Source organism: Alosa pseudoharengus, unplaced genomic scaffold, assembly GCF_046254945.1.
Source record: "Alosa pseudoharengus isolate Yale_2024_CS ecotype anadromous, Long Island Sound unplaced genomic scaffold, YU_APseudo_1.1 YU_APseudo_1.1_scf_15, whole genome shotgun sequence".
In the NCBI taxonomy this organism is placed as follows: domain Eukaryota; kingdom Metazoa; phylum Chordata; class Actinopteri; order Clupeiformes; family Clupeidae; genus Alosa; species Alosa pseudoharengus.
Genome location: NW_027468620.1, coordinates 2,798,502 through 2,822,825, shown reverse-complemented (window position 1 = coordinate 2,822,825; position 24,324 = coordinate 2,798,502). Strand labels below are relative to the sequence as shown.

Genomic DNA, 24,324 nt, shown 5'->3' with positions numbered 1-24,324 from the left:
CATTTCGATCGAGGGGTAGGGATAAGGGCAAGGGGTAGATACCCCTTAAAACCAAGCAAGATCGGGAGCTTACTTGAAACCGAGGGGTAAGAGAAATACCCAACATAGACCGCTTACACTGGAAAAACAAGCACACTGAGAGGTTCATTGACATGAAATGTTGGCATTTATAAGGATTATAAAATTAAAATGGTAATTGTTTTATGTTGCATTCAATCTTGTGACCATCTATTGAAGGTCCTGTTCTTCATGAGGAAGTTTTCAAAAATCACTGTTTTGTGAATGTTAACAGCACATCATTATTTGCGCGAATGTCTCGCATTTTACATATTTCCATGTCTGATATAGGCTACCCCGCGAATTGGCAGCATACCATGTCAGAAATGTAAGTCCAACAGCAGCTAAATTCGCTGAACTTTTTTACCGCTCATCTGATATGAATGCTGCATAGACCTACTGCTGCCGACTCCTCGCATAGGCTATCACAGGTAGCGGTTGCTTCTGGTGTCAAGTAACGACCATTTGGATATTATTGTAAAATATCGAAGGAGTTGTTGGATGTTTACATAGCAAACTGCATGTTTATTTTGTCCCCCTGTTTCATTCACCCGGACCAGGAGGTAGGCTGCCAACGAACATAGGCACAATTCCTGAACGGTTTTATTCCGAGCTGAAAATGCAATGATAGCCTATTTGACAGAAGACAGGTTGCTGGTGACAAAATATTAGTGTGGTACAATCTCTGTAAATTTACGTTAATTCAAGTGTTTCAATCATCCCACTCTACCTTATGGTTGGCTAGTGGTATCTCATTTCCAAGATATATTTTTACACCTATGTCTTGCCACTCGGTTTCAAGGGACAAGGGCTAGGGGTAAGATGAAGGGGAAGGGGAAGGGGTAAAATAAAGAATTGAGATTGGCCCCTAGTTTTACTCTTAGTGTTGAGGTAATATGAACCACAGGGGAGTTTTGTGGTACAGGTAGGGCTGTGCGATATATCGAATATACTCGATATATCTCCGAAATAGATTTGTCAGATATATAAAATTAGTATATCGTATGTATCGAGTATTTTATTGTCATACATTTTTCAAGCGGCAGCCGAGACTTGCCCTGGTTTCGTGTTTAAAACAATCTCCGGTAGCTTTCGCCCTCTCCCTCAGGCAGTAACGTGAGTGGGTTTTTTTTACCCCTCAGTCTCAATCCCTCACAAACCAATCCTGTAGTTCTGAAAGGGAGGGAACTTCATCTTCTAGTTTCTTTCGATTTGCAGCGCGAACACCGGCGTAGACAGTGCGACCTAAAGCTAACTACGAGTTTAAAATGGACGAACAGCTTGTTCCTAAGAGCCAGTTAGCAATAGGGTGGCCATACGTTCGAATTTAGGCCGGCCCGGACATATGGATTTTAAAAGCCTTGTCCGGCGCAGCCTCAAGCCGGACGGTCATTTGTCCTCCTTTTTGGAGTTGCGCTGGGCATCTAGAATTTTTGCTCGGACGCAACATTGTTTCACAAACTATGGACGGGAAGACTGCTGGTGAAATTATGCGCAGTGCTTCTGTCACTCGTCTGATAATTTGCTGCACAATTTATGAAGGAACCACGGACTGACAGAAAAAGAAAACAAACGTAAATCAGGAGGAAATACATGTTAAGTTGATCTGTTTGCATCTTTCCAGCGTGTGTTGCTGGCCTAGCCTATAGGGAAGAAAATATCTAAGTTATAATACCTGTCAGTGTTTCCGCTAGATTTTTGTGGCAGCAGCGCACCCCCCCCCCCCCCCCCAAGAAAAAAAAGGTTAGTATAAAAAACGGGTGTCACTCGCAGGATGTTTTTTTTAATTCTAGTTGCTAATCACACCATTTAGCCTAACGTGACTTGAGAGGGACATGATTCAGGAACTAAGACAGGCCCATCTTCTGTCTGACTCACGTCAGGTTAACCCATGCATTAAACCACATTGTCATTTGAACGCTTGAACATACCGGTAGTTCAGGTTGACAATGGAGAAACGCTTAGCTTACTTCGTTTATGACAGAAATTAAGTTTTGTGCCAACGTTGTAAAAACACAACCCACGTCGCAGGATTATTTAAAAAGCAAATGTGTGTCTGCCCTGATTCTGATACCGTGGCGGTATTAATTAAACCGTGGGGGGCCGCCATGCTGAAACAAATGTAGAGGAAACACTGCCTGTAATATCTGTCAGCAGCTTGCTTGCCAATGTTTCCCAGTAGGCCTACTTCGCAAAAGTTGTGAAATATAACCGCATATTTTTTGAATGTCGGCGACTGGCTAGCCTACATAAAAAAATGTGTGTTCATAATACGTGCGTGCTTGAGATGAAACCAGCAGTTTTCAGCAGGATCATGCGAGGAGGACTTGTCTCTTAATAATTAATTTAAAACAAGTCAATGGTTTTAAAATGTTTCAGTCAAGCTTTGGTTGGTTTAGATACAACTGGTATGCAAAATGTAAAGTAGTGGATTAACTTTAATTTGCTGTGCTGCATATGGGACAATAGATGCACATAGTACATTATATAAAGTAGGCCTATTAAAATATTTAAATAGCTTAGTCTAACTTTGAAAAAAATATTAAAGGGAATCCAGTCCAGTGCACATGTCTATGGCAAGTAGCCTAGGCTACTACAGACACAGGTGAAGAACAGTCAGCCTCAGCCAGTAAGCACAACCAAATATGTACAGCCAGATGTCTTGAAAAGGTCTTAAGTCTTTAAATTTGCTCATGGAAAATGTGCAGATACCCTGTAAGAACATCATGTACACCTGCCAAAACCCCTCCACCAGCAGCCTGTCAAATGACCTTAGCGGCATCGTTTTCAAAACGATGAAAACGTTTGCACTTTATTGCACTTTAGTTTATTGCACTTTGAATTCTGTTCAGTTCTATTTCATATTTGTTGTAATTTTGTTTCTGCTTTGTTTGAATAAAAAAAATAGTCTTATTTCAACTCAATTGTGGTTAATCACTATGAAAATATAAAATGTTTGGATGGATACTAGCCTACCTGTGAAGTTAACCAAGAATGGTATATAATCTGCAGGGATTGTAGTGAAAACAGTAAAGGGTAAAAGTGTGATTTCATTTTTTCAGTTTTTCCGTTGAGGGTGCAGAGTGCTGTGAAGGCTGAACTTCATAGGATTTGTATAGGAAATAGACACTGCCAGTGCAAAAACAGGACACAAGGCTTTAAACTGAACAGACAACATAATTACCTGTGCTTGCCCTACATTTTCATTTCAAAATGGCTGCTGTGAAAAAGGTCTATTGATCAGGGATTCCTAACATTACTTCCTATTTCACCTAACCTTTACAAACTGATAATAAACCTCATCAGCAGTCAGGAAGCAATGTATTTACTTTTGCTGTATACATTTACACATTCTGCTGACTGCACATTTTTGATGTCTGCAGGCTTGCTACTATTACCACAGGCTTTTTGGCCCACCAACCTGGTGGCTGAGGGAAACATAAATGCATTGAGAGGAGCAGGACTATCTCAGTGAGATGAAAATGATTGGAGATACTATGGGCCAGCCAGGCTATATTGACTTGACAGAGTCACGTAATGTTTTCTACAACTTGGGACCTCTTTCAGGGGCTGCTTTTCACAGCGAAGACATACACTGTACACTTCAAATCACTGCTCTATTAAATTTCAATTTAATAGGCTAACCCTCATGAAAATTCTTGGATAAGCTAGAGCCCACCACACATACAGTAGCCTACACACACCACACACACAGTGTAGGCCTATAAAATTTTCAGAAGCACATTGTATACAAACAAGTTGTCAATGTGCCTGCTACCTCTTGTGATGTTAAAACCACCACCACCACTGATTTTAAACCACAATAACATCAAATTGTATATAATTCCTTTAAAATGTATATATGGTGTTATAAATGTTAATATAACAACACTTACACAGTTTTGCTTTTCTCCTTGTTATCACAAAACTCGCTGAGGTTGATGGTCTTCTGTCCCAAAAATTTATCCAAGCCAACCAGAGACCTGTGCATAACCAGCAAGCATAGTTGAAACTCTGTAGTGTCCTCAATAAGTAGTCCTGGTAGCTCAAATGAAGCCTCCTCTCTCCAAACAGGGTGTAAAGTTTTTTCTGCCACGGAAGTTGAGTATTTCTCTTTTCCTAGCTGGATGATGGTGTAAACGTCGTTTGTCCTATTTTTGCCTTTTGGTTGCAAATCTGCTGCTCTAACGACTGTGACTTGCACTTGGGTTGGAAACCAAATCTCAGATTGATGTCCCAGTGACATCGTTGCCAATTCACACAACACGAGAACGTCATGCAAGTCTGTTATTCTAAAATAGGGGATCTATATCAGCTGTTTTACAGATTTACTACGCACATAACACGTAGAAAACCTACAAACGGCATAATTTCGCATTTGAGTCTGATTGAATTAACGTCAACCTATGCTACAATGACAAGCGCCTTCATTTGTTTAAAACTCACGGATTAAACAAACACAGATAGCAATAGGCTATACGAGGTGCAGTTGATGGTTGACTAGGATGAGCAGCGTTACAACATGTTATGATAGCGGTTCATATAGCCTATAGGTTCGAGTTTAGACGATAACCATTAGGCTCTACTGTGGCCTGATATGGCCATTTTAGACAATATCGAAGAACAATTTTGCTTGGGTTTATGTTTACAATAGCCTACAGTGTGTCACCGCTGCCACACTGTATTAAGATCCAAACCACCTCCAGAACAGTGGTCCAAACTGTGATAAGGAACACTTCCTAGTTGTTCCTGTAAACGTAACGCTCCTCTGACACGGCAAGTTAACTCTGTCGCTGCCGTGCTGAGCAGAAAGAAAGAGGAGACAAGAGTTGAGAAAAAATGTGCTGTCCTGGTTCGCCTATAAAAAGGACCCAAAGCTGCCTTCTTTGCCCGTATAAGGAAATCCGGTGTAGCCTACGTGACGGGAATTTTGGGAAATGAACATTCTAAAGAATATCTGGGTTCATTGCAACATATTGTAGAATTTTAGAACCTTCAATGTTGCGGAAGTTAAAATGTTCAAAAACCTACACCATTAAGGGTTAAAGCTAACTACCTATGGCAAGTTGCACTGCAAGTTAGCTCTGGGGTAGCAAAAATTTGCCGCTGTTGGCCATTTGGGTGCCCAAAACAGAACTGAAAAAAGAAAGAAAAAAAACACTGTTTTATATTATTCAAATGATATTAATGACAAAGTAATTTTGTTTTAAAATATTAATTTCTTAAGAAATAGTATCGATTTGATGCTGTTTAACTTTGGTGCACTGTCCCTTTGAGATCATTGTCTACACCAGTGTTTTTCAACTACTGTGCCGGGGCACACTAGTGTGCCGTGAGAGATCATCAGGTGTGCCACAGAAAATTACCCACTGGCACTGGTAGGCCTACCGAAGATCACAGTAGCGTACCAGAGGCAGAGGACAAAAGTGTGTAAAGCAAAATGTCTGCATTCCAGACTTCTTCATCCCCACTAGAGTTCAACAGGTGCGATAATTCAAAATCCCCCATGTTATTTTCCCATAGAAAAAAATCGCAAGATATTGTATCTCCTAATATGGGCAAAGATTACAGTTTTTTTGTAGGTGAACTTCAGAGGTCAATGGCTGCATCCTAAAGCTCTATTTGCATACAACCTTTCTCCTCTGTCCTTCAGCTCGTGCCCCGGAAATCGTTAAAAGCTCTACGTCATCGAGGATGTCTCATTTATAATTGCAACCAGAGGAGGTGAGAACCATAGATATTAGAAAGCTAGATACCGCATTGGGCTCCAAACCGTACGTAAATAGCGCTGCCATATTTGTGGGGGCAACAATCACTGGAGGCCAATGGAGAAACATGTGACTCCACATGTGTTACCCAAAGACAGTAAGGTGTTTGCCCCCAGCAATTTGGCAGCCGTGTTCCAATGTGAACTTGGGAATTTGCGTTTACATTTATTAGCAGACGCTTTTGTGCGAAACGTACATTATATTTTAAGCAAGGACTAAATGAAACACGCCAGAGGTAGCTCACCCCTACCTTCATTATTCCCAGAGAAATTTCACGCAGGGTTTCGTTTTTGTTTAGGGGACACGCTGCTCCCACTTTGTTTCCAGTTTTAGGAGCCTGGGCTGCCTATAGAGACCAGTTTTTTTTACAGTATACTCATGGAATCGGCTGCTAGTGGTCGTGAGGTGACTGCACCTTTAATAAGACATTGTTGACCATATGAAGCAGGGACTTAAAACAGATTTTCATTTCGGTTTGTTCTGAGCAAACATTATTTTTCCGTTCCTCCAGTGTTCCAAGGACTCTCCTCTAAATGGTAACCAGTGAGAATGTTATAGAAGAACGGTTAATAATGTTCCTTTAAAAATGACATTGGGCCTAATTCACCAATATCTTCCTAAGAATTTTCTTAACTGTGTTCTTAAGAAGGTCCTACGAAAACTCTTAGGCAGATTCACAAAGGTGTTATTAAATCTCAGAATCGTTCACAGTTTTGTTCTTATCATGCTGAATCCCATTTCTTCTTAAGTCGACAGGCCGTGCCAATTGTTCTTAATTAGCATAGGTAAACGCCCTGTCATTCACCATAAAAGGGCATGATACTGCAGGGATGTGTGCACTCAAATTGAGGCTGAGGCACCAGTTTTCATTTGTACCATATACACAGTATTATAAACTACATGAGCAAGACAATTTTGATTACCGTATATGACACATGCTTTGAAGTGAAAGCACTGCTGCAGGAATTGAAAAGTAAATGAGTCGTTATATTTAGTGGATAGTATAAAAAGTGAAAAAAGTGTTAAGTTTGTTAAATTTGTTAATTATCTATTCTAAAATACATTAATGCTTAGTAAAATAGTGGGATTTATTTTATTAATAAAATAATATAATTCAAAAATATCCTAAATGATAAAATATATAGTTGTCATTTTAATTCTATTATAATATTTTACACCTGCAGATGATGAAAATGCAATAACCATTGATTTTGTACAAACAAGTCAGTTCTCAAATGTGCGTAAGAGTGTTCGTTGATTCTGTTCTTACCTAAGAACAAGACAACATTGGTGAATACCATAACCTTCGTAAAAACTGCGTAAGTGGGTTTTAAGAACAAATTTCTTCGTAAGAAACGGTTGGTGAATGAGGCCCATTGTCTTTACAAATTGATTTATTGTTGGTGGCACAATACTATAGGCTTTTTGTGCCCAACAGCCTTAAAGCTTAAAGGAGAATTCCGGTGTGATTTTGACCTAAAGTGTTTTGAAACATGATACCGAGTGTGAACGTTTGTCTCATAGCCCATCTCGGCTTGTCCCCTGCACTCCGAAATCTGGCGCTAGTTAGCCGATGCTACCAACAAGGCGGTCAATGGTGGTGCCTCGGCATCGTCATAGCCATGCAAATAAATCACTGTTTTACACCATTTACGAGGCTCAATGTATCTCCACACTTCATTGGTAGACTTCCGAGGGCCCTGACATTTAAAACAAGACATTGAGAACTTTGAAAATGCACTGGTAGTTTACTTACAAGACGATTTATACAGACAGTATCTTCACGAAGTTTAGCGTTTGCAGCCATCTTGAATTTAGTCAGGTATGATAAGGAATCAGATTCCAAAAATAATTCCGCGGAAATGCATGGATTCCAGTTGCTGCTACTGGAAGAAACTAATCCATGCATTTCCACAGAATTATTTTTGGAATCTGATCCCTTATCATACCTGTTCATTCTTACTCGTCGCTCGACTTATCGTGACTAAATTCAAGATGGCTGCAAACGCTTTTTAGTCACGATAAGTCGAGCGACGAGTAAGAATCTCAGCCAACTTCCTCAACCCCAAATGAGGGACACTTCACTTCAAATGCAGGACCCCCTCCCCCCCCCCCAAAAAAAACAAACTAATTTACAAATGGTGTACTGTCACTTTAAGAGCATTGTCTACACGGTATTCATATTTTGCCAGCTCCATTCAAATATAGCCTATGGTCATTCCACAAACTCTAACATTGTTTGTGCCACATTTAGGCCTATAGCATAATGATAAGTATATTAAGTTGGTGTAAACAACCTTCATTCCTGTTGAAATAGAAGCATGTAATGATGCTAGCTAGATATTTTCTGTTTGCAATTAATAGTGAATTATGAACCTGGTAGCCACCTAGCTATCTGAGTGGAAAGTGTTTCAATTGGCATAGCCTATCATGTGCTTCATGTAAATGCTTAGTTTAAGGGAAACAGATTATTGAAGACTTCAAGACTCACCAATTCCATTACACAAAGGCAATTGACCACTCTTCATATTCTATCAGTCCAAATCACAGGGCGGGCAGCCTATGTCAAAGTGCCCTCACATTTTGTAAATGGTCAGTAGCATAGTGTGAACCGGATAATTCCGCAATCTCCTCGCATTGTTTTTGTTGTTCTCATGATTTCCTTTTAAAAGTTTCTTATATTAAAAAGGTGAAATCAATTACCAACAATCACAAGCCAGCTGGAAACTTCCCCTCTCTCCCTCTCGTTCCCAATTAAAACGAGTAGCATAACGTTCAAGTTAGATCTGCTGCATAATAGAGAGACTGAGAGGACCCAAAAAGTATCATCCTTATGTAAGATGCTGTTGCTGCATTTTGACATTGTAATCGTTCTCTAAGAAGAGTGAAAAGCAGTTTGCAGTAAAGCTTCTCTGGCTAAATTATGGTGCCCCTTCTGTCCCTTGGTGCGTGCGCACAGTGCGAGATGCGCGTGGTAGCGGCGGCACTGGACACTTTGTTCCAGGTGCGTTTACAGTAGCCTACTATTGACAAGTTAACAAGACCGATGAGCTGTGATTGAAAATCGGGAGTGGTGCTGTCCCTGACGGGACAAATCAAAATCACCCAAAATACGGGATGTCCCGCACAATTCGGGACGGTTGGCAACCCTATGTATAACATTTCACTTCCTTAAGTTGACCATAAGAATCCTTGCATACGAAAGCTGTCACTGAGCTAGACGAATTCTGTGGGTGCGGTCTCAACTAGACAAGCTCATGAATAGTAATGAGCTCATTCAATTCCACGTCAGACTGAGCAGCTTTTGTAATTGGCCTGATTTCTCCGCTTATGCCTTTTCAGTGGCTAGAACTGACAGAGGAGGTAGCAGTTCATTTAAACAAATGTTTGATAGCCTAACTTCAGGCACAGAAAAATGGCCTTGCTTTAAAGGTGCTCTAAGCGATGCTGGGCAACGTCACTTCTGTTGACTTTCAAACAAAACAGAGAGCTAGCTCGCTATCCTCCCCCTCCCTCCCATGCTGCTCCCGTGCAATTGAAACTCTCCTAAACGCGCATCTCGTCTGTGATTGACTGGAACAGTTTGTTATGTTTTCATGGGCTAGGTTTGCCCAGGTTGTTTTTGTTGCCGTTCTTGGAGCCTGGGCTGTCCACAGAGGTCGCATTTTTTTTTCAGTGTATTCAGGACACAGACAGCTAGCGGTTGGTTAGGTGATGTTTGCAGTAAGTGACATAAAATGTTTTAGCCTAAAAAACGTGTGGCATCGCTTAGAGCACCTTTAAGCCCTGTAATAATAGCCTAACATATGTGTGGTGCTACAAACTGCATGACAGGCCTATAGACATGTATGTTCTTAGTGTCTCTAGGAACATATCTAGTTATTTCACAAAATGTTTCAGTAATTTAGGCTACGTACTTGGAAAAGGCGGTTAAAGTGTTGGATATCCTTTTTATCAACTAGTAGTTTTAGCCTATTATACAGGGCAGATACCGATTCATAAAATCTGACTAAATTCATCCAATGGGGAACTTGAATAATAATATAATAATAATAATAATAATATTCAAACAAAGTTTAATTGGAACGATAAATATCAGAATCAGAAATATCAGAAAATGGTTTTGTTCCCATTTTCAGTTATGTTCATCCAAAAACTGTGTTCGCTTTCAGATTGCCAATTAGATAACGATCGATGGTGAGTGAATGCTCTCCACACATAGTATACGTTAATAAATTATTTTGTTTTCAAATCATTTTGTTTCAAAACCCGCTAAATACCATTCTGTTTCTTGTCTGAAATATTGATTCGTAGGCAAAAACCTATAGGAGCCTGATTATAAAATGCTTGTTTGATAGAAAAGTGGTCAGACAAATTTAGAAGGTTTTGCATATCAACTCTTCATATAAAGCCTAACGTTAACATTATTCATTTATTTATTTATTTTTAAGTATATTTTTGGGCATTTTTCACCTTTATCGTGATAGGACAGTAAGAGATTGACAGGAAGTGACTGGGAGAGAGAGATGGGGTGGGTCCCCTCTGGGCACTTGGACCCAAATGTAGTACGGGCACTATAGCTAGTTGTGCCACAGTGCCCCCCATATTTATTGATTTCTAAACGCAAACTGTGCAAACTAGAAACCCAGTGCTGCTTCCAGGGACAATACGAAATAGATCCCCACTTGCACATTTTTTATTTTCTGAGTTGATCTTTGCTTATGTAATGGGTATACAAGGTGTACTACATCTCCCAATATTCCTGCCTCTGCACCGCCTTCACCTGGCTGCGAGGTGAATTTGGAAGAGGGTTTGGGCTGGTAGTGTGCATCACATCAGTAGAAGCCTACGGCCCGGCTGCCTTGTACCAAAGTCCTGATAGACAAGTCCCCTACTCGGTGGCCATCTTGATAACGCACTTTGGCCAGTTTTGGGAAGCTATTTTCCTATTCTAGTGAACGGGGAGGCATGCGTAAAGGAGGTCATATTGACATACAGTATTACAGGAAGGGGCGGGATATGTGTAGACAATTGCCATATTGGCATTATGAACTTACCCCATACATTTATATGGAGGATTCCTTGAGTGCTGTGTCTCCTCATTAGAAAGTAGGCGTAACGCTGTCAATTTGTTTACTTTGTTACTTTGTTGTTTTGAAGTTTGCATGTTCTGCCTCCTCTGTAGCAAGGTTATTTTGTAGCACTACAGTCTTAGTCTGGAAAACCAAACTTATTCACGAAATTAATAGAGTCTAGTCATTTAAGATTGGAAAACTTTTCCAATATTCACATCGCGACAGGCATAGACTTTTGATTTTGAAACTATTGCATCATCCACGGTCGTCGCTGATTGGCCAGGTAATCTGCCAATGGAGACGTTAGTGAACTGTAGTGTTCCAGACTTGTTTCTCGCTGAAAAGTTGGCGTGGCCTGGCTAGCAATATCCGCCCTGCTCCCTGTGTTTTGGGCTTAGTTGTCCTCCCATGGCATCCAGACCTGACTCCAATTTTGGTAAATCAGCCGGCACCCTGAACAGTTTTTTGACCTGATGGCACATAACTTCATAACATAACAAACAGCGCTTCTGCCATTGTCTGAGCGGCCCTCTGTTACCGACTTAGCAACTTTCTAGTTTCGGTAGGAAACTGCCCATCCCCCCTCATTGAAACAGGAAAGAGCTGCTATGCTACAGGAATTCGAAAATCTTTTTCTACAGACTGCTGTCAGTTCATTCCCTCTATATGTTCATGTTGCATATTTAGTTTGTTTATTATTGCGCTTCTCAACTGTAGGGGGACCCAAAGGGAGAGCAAATCCAACCTCATGATGTCATCTTCTATTCTGTCATGGTCTGAGAGTCGTTCAGGTGCTTTTTAGGAAAGAAGGACAAACATCAATGCATCACTCCACCAATCAGGCCTTTATGGAAGAGTGGACAAATAGAAGCCATTTTTTCCTGGGAGTTTCCCAAAAAGCACCTGAACGACTCTCAGACCATGAGAAGTAAAATCATCTGGTCTGATGAAACGAAGACTGAACTATTTGGCCACAATTCCCAACGGTGTGTGTGGAAGAAACCAGGCACTGAGTTGCACTTCCTTATGCTTCTCTCATCCTCTCAAAAGAACTCTGGATATCATTCATAGTGACCATTGGGTCCTTGGTCATCTGTCTGACCAAGGCCCTTCGTCCTGGATTATTCAGTTTGGCTGAGTGGCCAGATCTAGGAGGACTGTTGGTTGTTCCAAACTTTTCCATTTGAGAATGATGGAGGCTATTGTGCTTTTTGGCACTTTCAATGCTGCACAATTTTCTTCTATCCTTCCCCAGATCTGTATCTTCACACAACCCTGTCTCACAGGTCTACGGACAATTCTCTCGACCTCGTAGCTTGGTTTTCAGACATACACCATCAATTGTGAGACCTTATATAAAGAGATGTGTGCCTCTCCTAATAATGTCCAGTGGCACAGGTGCTCCAATCAAGTTGTAGAAGCATCTCAAGGACCATTGATAGAAGTAGGATGCACCAGAGCTCAATTACAAGTGTCATAACAAAGGGTCTGAATACTTAGGTAAATGGAATATTTCAATCTTTTATTTTTATAAATTTACAAAACACTCAAAAACACCTTTTTTATGGAGTGTTGGAATATTGTGTGTAGATTGATGAACTGAATCCATTTTAAGATGAGTCTGAAATAATAATAATAATGTTAATAATAAACAAAATGTGGAAAAAGTGAAGCGCTGTGAATACAATACACTGTACATTTGCCCTCAATAACATCCTGGTGACAGCATGGTTTATAATGACTAAAATGTGTGGACAGTAACTTTTAATGTTAATATCAGTGCTGATACCGGTCCAGCGGTAGATTGTATCAGTGCATCTATAATAAATATATCAGGTTAAGACTGCATGGAAAATAACGCAATGAATACAGTTGTAATGTCATTATAGCACTGTTGCATACTTACTGTCCCTAGAAAGTTGCTTGGTAAAATCATCAGCATCACTGTCAATCACATGCAGCATGGTGGAATTACCTCTCTTATTTGGTGTGTCAAAAGTAAAAGTAGTGGAATATGAGGCAATAAAATGTTGTTAGGGAAAGGTAGTCCAAATACACCACAGACTGGTAAGTCTCCATAGTTGAAATCTCACATGAAGCACTGTGTTGAAGAACAGTGTGTGTGTTCTACAATTGGTCTGAATAAAAAATCTGCCAACAGGATAACGTTTCTTTGCACCACTAATGATGCACTTTTCACCTTTTACAGTTTTCAGAGTAGAATGTTCTCTTGTAAAGCAACACTAGCAAAGTCATGACATAATTGATATGCTAATCCTTCACTGGGATTCTTGGGATAAAACATGAAAGACTATATTCCTGCATCACATGGATCTTTTTATTGTTTTCATATGTTAAAATATATAGAAATATTTGAGCCATAAATTAGTGTCCAGTAACATATGGTCTCAGTTCATTTTGTAGAAGAACAATGTTTTACACCATAAACTCCAAAATACACTGGAAATCTGCTGCATAGGCAAAGTTCATATGGTGGATAGCACTAAACTGATCCTTTCCTGCTGTACATTTTAAGATTCCTGCAATGCTCTGACATATGTTACTACTTTAGGATCCTTTCTTCAATGCAATATAGGTTATATTACATTTATTAAACACTTTCAAGAATGTTGGGTGGCAAGATTCTCCATATGTTGGTGTGGGGAAAAATTCCTATGATGTCAGTGTTGCTCATAATAGAGTTCAGATTTGAGAGAGGTGCAAATGATTGATTTAAAGCTCAATTTTACCCTGAAAATATGTTTTTGACATGACATTTTAATTTTAAAAGGCTGAAAGGTATATAAATCATCATGACCTTGCTTTGTGGAATGTGGAGTGTAATGTGAGTATGTGTGTGTGTGTGTGTGTAAATAAGAACTCATCCTGATGGGTCCTAAAACAGGTCTCTCCTCAAAAACACTAAATATGGAGAGAAAGCGTCCAATGTTTTTTGCATAATATGTAATATATAATAATGTGCATACACATACACAGACAGCACAAACAAAGACATGTTGTTGATTTATATCTTGGCCTAGATCAAGTGCTGTGTTGCATTTTTTTCTTGGGAAGAAAACAGAATAAATAGCCTAGAAAAAGTGCAATCATCTTGCAAAATTTGCAATTAGTATATGGCAGACAGGTTACTTTTAGAAACCTAAGTAGTGTTGAGTTATGTTGTCCCACTACAGATCCAAATGACCACTTAGGGATAACATCCTGGAGACACCACTGTAATGACTAAAATGTGTGCTCAGTACCTAATCCATTTTATGTCAACATTAGTGCTGATACCAATCTAGTGGTAGATTGTTGATAAATATAAGTCAGTTAAGATTCCATTTAATGGAAAACAACGATGGAAAACACTGTTTAATACGTACTGACGTGAATGACTATAATCCCTCTCACAATTTGCTTGTCTGATCCCATTCAGTTTTTTGTCATACAGAAATATGGACATGAAGGCCCATATCGTGCACCCGGTGCAAGGTGACGCAAGGCGCGACGCAAGGCTTATTAGGGCCTGAGCACCGCCGGTGCAGGGCCGGTATGGCCTTGCGCACCGAGGTGCGAAGCCCTATTGTTTTTGTAAGGATTCTTCTTCTTATTATTATTCACTATTTTTGGGATATGACTTTACCTTTTTTGAGGTGGTTCTCATGGTCGAAAACACAGGAAATTTGGCACACACGTCAGTCGCAGCACCCGCTACTCAGGGTGGCTTTGGCCCCAGGTGTGACCCACAGACTCCATAGCGTCCCCTAGTAGTATAGTTTCAGCTACACACACCACATTTGGTTCCAAAGCTCCCAAAGACAAACACGGGATTGTATGTACATTGCATTAGCCATGTCCAACAGGAAGTGAGGTAATTGGGATTTTGTCCGTTTGGACACATGGTCAATTTTAACATACTCCTAGACGGTTTGTCAGATTCATGTGATATTTGGCAAACATGATGCCAAGATGTTGCTGATGTTAAATTGTGAAGGGATTTTTGATATGTTGTTATATGTTGAAATAGCAAAATAATGAATTTTTATGATTTTAACAGGACATGTGTCAAAGTCACAGTGCATTGTATGAATGGTCTGAAACTTCTCAGGTTAATAGATATTATGATTATGATGATATCCAGGCACCCAATGGGCCTGCCTGGCATAGCGCCACCACCTGGCTAAGCAGGAAATGTGCCAGAAATTGGCAATGTCTTAAACATCCACAACTAATGTGAACATAGGCTGAATCGGTGATCTTTGCTTATTATTCACCAAAATCGCTAAATATCGTGTCCATTGTTTGTTAGCTGCAAATTCGTAGCCATATTAGCGCTACCCACATACCCACTTTGTCTGTAGCTAGCCTAGATGCTAGTAGCACTGCAGGTATTGCATAAGCCAGCCAGCGTTTTTTAGTAAGCCTGTGTAAAATGGATTTAGAGTGACAAACTTGGCAGTAAATACTAGGCATTATTATCTTTTTTATCGAAGGTCCACAAGCCTTGTCACTGTCTTCCAGTTTATCCGGTTTGCATGTAAGTTGATGAGCAGGGTTTTTTTTTTTTGCGATTGCCTACCAAATTGAATATAAAGGATGTAAGACATCGGCATACTATACTGTCATAAAATAAAGAATCTTTGAATATTTAATTGTTTTTGTAAGGATTATTATTATTATTATTATTTTAACTTTGTCTCAGAGCGTTTTCCTTTTTTGAGGTGGTTAAGATGGGTGAAAAGTCTTGAGGTGTCACGCAAAGCAGTTAGGTACAAGAGCTTGGCCCCGGGCGGGGCCCAGGGACTCAGTAGCGCCCCTTAGGTGATTGAGGCAGTGGTTGGCACATACTTTCAGCTAGACGCATCAAATTTGGTATTTGTGTGTATCTCCCCAAGATGAACAACTTTTGTATGTACAATGCATTAGCCACGCCCAACAGGAAGTGAGGTATTTTGGATTTTGTGCGGACTAAAATGTGATGAATTGTGATGCCAAAAGAGGTGCTTCCCATGGGTGAAAACGCATGAAATTTGGCACACACATCAAGTGATACAGTGAATAGACAGGGATAAAAGCTTGGCACCGGGCGTTGCCCAGGAACTCCATAGCTCCCCCTTATGTCACTGTGACTTGTGGTTGGCATATAGTTTTAGATACACACACCAAATTTGGTGGGTGTATGTAACTCCCAAAAACAAACAACTTTTGTATTAACATGCCATTAGCCACGCCCACAGGAAGATTGGAAGATTTTGTGTGTTGTGGACATCAATTTTAACGTACTCCTCCTAGACGGTTGATCCGATTCATGTCAAAGTTGGTATACATGACGCCGAGATGTTCCTGATTATAAATTGTGAAGCTTTTTTTTGATATGTTGTAATTTGACAAAATGGCGAAATTATTAATTTAAATACCCTTCCACATAAACAATAAATGTGTCATAATTCACCATGCATGGCTTGAAATGTTTTAAATTTCACAGGTCATTGAAGACCATGTTAATGATAATATTCACATGCCTATTATGCATGTTTGGCATAGCGCCATCAACTGGCAACAGAAAGAATGACAATTATACTGATGTCATATGATCAATTTGAACATACTTCTCCTAGACGGTTTGTCAGATTCATTTAAAATTTGGCAAATATTATGCCCAGATGTCGCTGATGTTAAATTGTGAAGGGATTTTTGATAAACAGGAAATGTGTCATAAATCACAGTGCATTGAATGAATGGTCTGAAACTTCTCAGGTTAATAGATATCATGATTATGATGATATCCAGACACCCAATGGGCCTGCCTGACATAGCGCCACCACCTGGCCAAGCAGGAAATGTGCCAGAAATGGACAATGCCTTAGGTGATTGATCTGAAACTTTATAAAATATCAGATATCATTATTGTAATGATATTCACAAATTGCTCAGGTTAATATATATTATGATTATGATGACACCCAATGGGCCTGCCTTGCATTGCGCCCCCACCTGGCCAAGCAAGTACATGTGGCAGAAAATAAAATACAAAAACAAATAGCACACGCAGCAAATATGTACATTTCACAAATGCAGCACATCGGTGCTTTGTTGGATTCCGACATGTCACGGGTTGCGGCCCGCAGGTGCTCGGGCCCACCATTGCCGCTTGGCTATATTTTATATTTACTCTTTGTTTCTTTGCTTTGTGTGCTTTTTGTACGTCTTATAGGAGCAGTGAGGAAGAATCGCAGGTTGATGCCTGATGTTAACGTCAGTCCATTGGGCTAAATAGCTTGCCATTGGCTGATTTTTGCCCTGGTCCTCTGACATCCATCCGGGAACAGTGTTGCTCAGGACAGCTTCTACTCTGCGAGAGATCCGCCACTGCAGCAGTCGCAACTAGGGCTGGGCGATAAAACGATAGCGAAATGTATCGCAATAGACATGTAATCGATATCAATAAAAAATATGTTCGATAGAACATTCGATAATTAAAAGCAACACACACGTTGTCCATAAATAAATAGGCTAAATATATCTTGCATTGTAGCTATGTGCAACTCTACCAGAGTACTCGATAGAAGTAGGCCTACCTCAACACAGACTCTCAATGAGTCCTTGCCCCGTGCACTCTCTCTCCCTCCCTCTCAACAGGCGCATCCCTCCTCAGCATGCACATGTAATCCAAACATTTACAATCGTGCAAGACGACTGGCTAAAGGCTATTAAATCCGGTTAGCATCATTAGCACGCTGCACGAATTTGTTCAAAACTGTTGCATTCAAATTTTCTAATCATCTCAATCCCGATGCAAATGGAAAAGTATTTTCCAAGACTCAAACGGTCCTGTCCCAAGGAGAAAAAGTATTCATTTGAAACTTAAACACATGTGGGAAAACTGTCTAACCAGTAGACTATGATAAACTAGCAAATTAAGCAGGGGCAGAGCCAGACATTGTAAACATTTGGGGCTTAGCCCATTTACATTTTTTTTTAAATAACCCCTTAAATAGCCTAATGACTTTTAGTGAATTTTGTGTAAACTAATGGACACATTGAGATTTAAAATGTGAAACTAACATTCAACAGATTCAAGGTATTTGACTGGTTTTGGGTCTTTCAAGAGGCAATATCTGTTCATATCTGTTTAGCATGTACTTAGTTAATTAAGCGTTTCTTATGGTTTGTATATTATAGTATTTGTTTATTTTCATTAGGCTATTGTTTGATATGACATTATTGTTTATTATTGCTATTCTCCTTCTTCCTCTTCCCTGATCTCATCTGTGTGACAAATATATAGTATATCTTATAATATACATAATATCATGATATAATTACAGTATGGCCAGTCATCATGATACAAGGGTATTTTAGAAGGAATGCATTATCATCTTGACATAGGCGTTTCTAAATTATATTAATTTTGTAATTTAGCAAGATTATAGGTTTCATCGGGTCTTTACACAGGTGAATAAAATTTACACAGGTGAATAAAATCAAGCACCTAGATTATGAATGCAGACTGCATGGTTTTTTTTAGTTAATAATTAGTTAGGCAGCCAAAACAACATAACATGACTTTTATATTTATGTGGACTCTTGGATTATAAGATCTGTGGTGGTGGATAGGATATCAACAAGGTTTTAAGGTAGTCTAACAGTTAACATTCTTTTGTGCAACATATGTCACTGAAAAGTTGACATGGGCAGATAACTGTTAATGGGTTTTTCTGACATTTCAGTGTAATCTAATTTATTACAAGACGAGGATCACTTTGTTTTGGGAGCTGGAATTTCTTATTCTGCAGTAGGCTTAGCTAGCCTATGAGAGTACTGAATTTGCCTTTTCCGCCAACGAATGAGGACATTTAACGTTAACGTTAAGCATTTAGGGAGCTAGCCAAGTAGCCTAACGTTAGCCTGCCTAACTGACTGAAAGCTCTTAACGTGAAATCACCAACCTGAAACAACACCATCCGTCAGTTCACTGGGCGATGCTGTTGCTTGAACGGAGCTGGGTGGTCTTTTGAAAAACCTTCTAATATCCATAACGTTTCAACAACATGTACACAAAGTGTTTTATCACAGACTGTAAAAGTGGCAGACTTCTGACAGAGGCTTTTTGGAACACCGAAACCATGACGTAGCGTTGTCAAGGCAGCATTTTCACTGGATCTAAACAAATCAATCTAACCATTGAAATCACCATAGCGGATAGCCCAGAGACCTGGCATAGATCGTGTAGCAAGTCAAATTATTTTTCAATATTGGGCTTTGAAAATAAGGGATATATTTCCTCAGTAATAGAGCATTTTGTGACATTTATAGAGAAACCGAGGGGAAGTTATATTGGAAATAAGAGTTGACGGGAATTTAAAACAATAAAAAAAGATTCGGGCTTTTGAAAAAAGATTCGGGGCTTAAGCCCCCTAAGCCACCCCCTAGCTCCGCCACTGAAATTAAGCTACTTTGTTTACAATATTTCCAGGCTTCAACCAGTGCTGCTTTTCATTCAGACTTATGTGCACATTTATTTATTTGAGTGTTTGTCATGATTGTTGCTATTTCTTTTCCCTGTTTGCTTTGATTGATAACTGAGGTGATTGAAATCAGAGGAAGGTTAAGTTTAAAATAAACGTGTTTAAATTTAACTTTTTTCCCTTCGTCCTTATCTGAAATAGATTTTTTTTTCAAAATCAATAATTATCGATATCGACTGATATGAAATACTTATATAGTGATACAGTTTTCAGCCATATCGCCCAGCCCTAGTCGCAACCAACGAACTCCTGCTGACCTGCGAGCTGCCATGCCAGCAGCCTGCTCTGGGGGGTATTCCATCAACCTCGCTAAATGCCAAACCTGGCTTATTTCGATAAGTCTCGCTAATTTTAGTGAGAATTCCGTTCCATTAATGAGGTTAACGTGAATCCCAGCTTGGTAACCATGGGAATTTATGCCACAGAACTAAACTGCTCCGTAGCAGGTTAACTTTCAAGCTAAATTAAGCTGTGTTGCAAAAAAAAAACAATCAGTCGGAAAACGAGTCCAAAAAGATGGTTCCGTCAACCTGCTCTCGTCACCTGTATACTACTTCAAAAATAGAAGCCTATAGAAATGTTTTTTCCGACAGTGCACCAAGCATGGATTTACACATTCAGCTCCAAAGAATGTATAAAGATTATACGATTAAAAATGTTTTAACTTCACATGCGTGTGGTTCTAGGAATCGTGCTACTCTGCGTCATTTACGTTCGGTGGTGGTGTAACGTGCAGCGAGACATAGGATAGGATTTACATTCTTGCGTGTTCGCAGGTTCGCTTCCCATACGAAGTATTAGGGCTACATTGTTTATCACCTTGATAATGGAATTTTTAGTTATAATCTTTGATGAAAGACATATGTCTACTGCTGATAAAGGGTCATGCACATTTGGTAGGCTGTTCAGTGACAGCTTTGCCAGTGGGCTATATATTATATCTGATGCAAGCCAAAGGATAATTATTCTGTAGGCCTAGCCTAGGCAGCTAATAATTAAAACTGCTTCATGTGTCGACGATTGTTCATGAATGTCAAATCAACTGTGTGCTACACAGATTAAATATTAGGCATACATTGAATTGAAAGCCATTGCATTTCAGATAATTTTATTTCAAAACACTTTGGGACTATGCATATCCATAAGTTGTTTTTGAGTTTATACTATTTATTCATGCACTCGTTTTGTTCAAGCATAGACTGTAGACCTATGTGTTCAAGAGTGAAGCCAATCAAACTTGCAATTGATTTCAAAACCATTAGCATTGTTGTTTTAAATGTATGCTTTCATTATTCTCCCATTTCTGTAGGCAATCTATTTTTTTTCTCTCGATGTTAAATTTGATGACTTTCGATGAAAATCCTGTAGATGGCGCTTGCCAAATCGAACAGAAATCGTCTAGTATTGTCTTAATTTTACGACATATATCCTCTTTTCGTCAATCTACTGTTTTGGTCTACTGTTCTAGGGCAATTCCATGCAAAGGTCATCCTTACCATGGAAAAAAAAAGTTGTGCATACGCAAATAGAACTGTTGTTAAAATCTTCATTTAGGTCTATATTTTATTGTTTGTAACTGATCTGATTGAATTTGATGGAGAATTACACTCTTTTTACATCATAAATATGGTGTGCAACCATACAGAAACAACATTTTTCACATGGCAATATTATACATATTTAAAAAGTGGATAAATGGAGCCAAGGTTCAAACAAATTGTGTCATTTGACAAATTCCAGATTGACAAGGGAATGGTAGAGCAATGTCTATGCTCAGCTTGCCTTTAAGAGCACAACTCCTTACATTTGTAAGGCTTTTGTTTTTAAGTCAGCAAGTTCCATGGCCATGTCACATCCATAACGTTTTATAGGAAAAGTTTATGCTACACATACAGTGTTGATGCGACAATGTCCATAGTGTCTGTGCAAAGCTGATTTATATCAATGTAAAGTGTGATGACCAAATTGTGCCCCTTTCTTACTTTTAAAACCTTTAATGGTGCGTTATGGATGTGACGTTATGGATGTTACATAATGTGAATTTACAAGACTGGAGACTTTATTATACCTCAAAGCCGATAAAACGTCTGTTCTGGTGGCATGTCAGTTTCAACGCATTTCACCTTAGTGTTTACAATTGACATTTCAAAGATTATTAGGTTGATCAAAACCACAGGGAGGCCTTGCCTAACCATTAGCAAAACAAACATAATATTAAAATACCTCCAGTGATTAGCCTAGCCATAGCCTATTTTCAAGTGGCCTAATAACGAAAATCTGAGCGATTATCTTTCTGTAACTGTCATACTGTTGTTGTACAGTAACTGGATTATCGTGTTAGCTGGTGAAGATGGCTGACTTTGCAGCTGGAGTTAACATAGCAACCTCCTTCTGTTGCAGATCTGTTCAGCCTGCCGTTCACGTCTGCTTAACACAGTTTAATTTTAAATGTGACGCATTTATATGCCAGCATTTGAAGTGTCAGGTCCTCTGTAGCTAATACCCACAGAGTAACATAAGTAAGGGCAGCAATAAACTAGATGTACCGCATAGAGGTGCAAAATATGACCGCCTCTCAGTCCTGCATATTCTCTTCGCAAAAATAAATCACGCTTGTCAATTTGTCTCCATTTCCTACTCCTGCAACTCATGTGCATGTAAAGGAGTGTGTGCATATGTGAGTTTGCTTTTGTTTATAAGTGTGTGTGTGTGTGTGTCTGTGTGTGTGCCTGTGCGTATGCGTGCCTGTGTTTGTGTGTTTATGTGTGTGTGTGTGTGTGTGTGTGTGTTTATGTGTCTGCATTCATGTGGGTGTGTGTTTGTGCATGTGTGTGTGTGTGCTTGCCTGTCTGTATGTGTTTATGTGTGTGTGTGCTTGCCTGTCTGTATGTGTGCGACTGTGCATGCATGCGTGCGTGCGTGTGTGTGTGTGCGTGTGTGCACGTGCATGTACTTTATGTGTGCAAATCACAAATGAGTGGGTATGGGTAAGATTGATGCGGGCTCTTGAGACTAACATACCATAAATATTTCGTCATCTTGGGTGCAACGGTTCAGGTAGGGCTAGTTATTTAAGGGAGTGGCCACTAAGTTTCATGTTCCCTGGTGTTTCAGTAACCCGGGAATCACTGACCAAAATTGATGACGGTAAAAGAAAAAAATAAATTTCTTTTTTATATTTTAAATGACTTGTTGTCCTGATTCTTCCTGTGTCTCTTAGTGGGCACTGAGGAAGCAATAATTTCATCGCTAGTTTTTCATGATTACTATTTCAATTGTTTCATATCAAAATTGACTACTTAATTATGTGTTTTATGTAGTTTGTCGAGGACTGGTTCAGACACGTCACATCCATAACGTGAAACCGTCACATCCATAACGCCAGTTTTTCCTACATAATGCATTACGAAAATGACGCATAGTTTTAAAAACACACTTTTTGTGTTCATTCAAGTCTCCTCCATGCTACATATATCATAGTTTCGGCAGTTTCCTTCAAAATTCACAGAGTTTGTAGAAAACCTGTAATCTCTCACAAAAGTGTGTCATTTCATGTCACATCCATAACGCTGATAAAATGCCTTGTATTCTTAGGATGAAATTGATTATATGAAATTTGAGGATTTCTCAGTATTCAGAGGACAGAGGTTACATTAAAAGTTATGCAAATTAATTCACTGATACTAATTTTGCCCCCACTCTAAGGCATTTTGTTTACCAATATGAGTCCAATTGTCACATCCATAATGCTGAAGCTGACTTTAACCTCGCTTGAATAAACGAGACCAAGATGCCGCTAACTTGAGTTAATGGAACGGCTTCAGCCCCAAGTGGAAGTCTACGCTAGTTCAAGCCAGGCTATTTCTGTTAAGCGCCGCCTTCATTAGCGAGGTTGATGAACTCTGATGACAGCATTCTCACGAAACAACAAACTGTCGCTGTCAAAGTCCACCGTGCACCGTCATCATCATCATTGCCCTTGGACATCACATCAGCCGGTTAGATGCAACCAATTATACTATGTTAACATAGATTTTTCTTTCAGTGTTTTTGGCGAAGTTTTTATCAACATAAGCCAATGAAAATAGTGTCAAAATTTACACATTACGTTAGCCTGTTAGTTCAAAAGTTTCCGCCACGGTATTGACTGTGAGTGGAGGAAGAAAAATAAGTTTTTGCCGCGGTGGGAAGTCTGGCTAACGGAGGTTAGTGAGCTCAACTAAAAGGAGGACAACTGCTAATGGACAGAAATGGCTGGATACGGATACATCAGACATATCTCTGCTTTCTACGAGACAGTAGAGCAGTGGGCAACCTACGTGGACAGGTTTACAGTACCGATTGTCATTGCCGAAAGATTTCGCTTTCATAAACGAAATCAACAAGAGGGAGAATCAGTGAAGCAGTAGGCTACATTGTAGTAATGGAATACTGCGACTTTGGCACGCATTTGCAGGATGCACTGAGAGACAGGCTCGTATGTGGACTCAACATGGAGGCAATACAGAAAAGATTGCTAACCGAGTCTGCACTCACTTTCCAAAAGGCTGTGGAAGTAGCCATAACAATGGAGACTGTAGCAAAAGAAACTGCAAAGATTGAAGGTAAAACAATTCAAATGGAATTAGACACAGGCGCTGCAGTTTCTCTAATATCCAAAGCATTATATGACATGCAGTTGTGCCACTTACCTTTACACAAAACAAATATAATACTGAAGACATACATTGGCGAGCTGATTTCACTGGAGGGGGTCATCAAAGTCTCAGTGAATTAATAACTGTACTGGGCCAGTTCTGGCCCAGATCTGTCTCTGATCCGTAATTCCAACCTGTTCCGGTATTGGGCCGTTGGAAGAATGACCCCGGCCTAGGTCCGTTTAGCGGATCTGTG

The 24,324-nt window shown here is 39.6% G+C and overlaps 1 protein-coding gene across 2 annotated transcripts in view; it reads right to left on the bottom strand.

Annotated features, from left to right (window-relative positions):
• Positions 1-4,765, bottom strand: part of rab11fip2 (RAB11 family interacting protein 2 (class I)) — a 114,806-nt gene extending 110,041 nt beyond the window's left edge. The window contains exons 1-2 of one of the 2 annotated variants that reach the window (XM_076285266.1): positions 4,538-4,765; positions 3,954-4,482 (exon numbers count right to left, since the gene is read on the bottom strand). In XM_076285266.1, the coding sequence (XP_076141381.1) occupies positions 3,954-4,303 (350 nt within the window). In that variant the 5' untranslated portion in view covers positions 4,304-4,482; positions 4,538-4,765. Of the gene's footprint in view, positions 1-3,953 lie in introns of both variants that reach the window. The other variant, XM_076285267.1, reaches the window with a different exon arrangement.
• Positions 4,766-24,324: the final 19,559 nt, after the last annotated feature.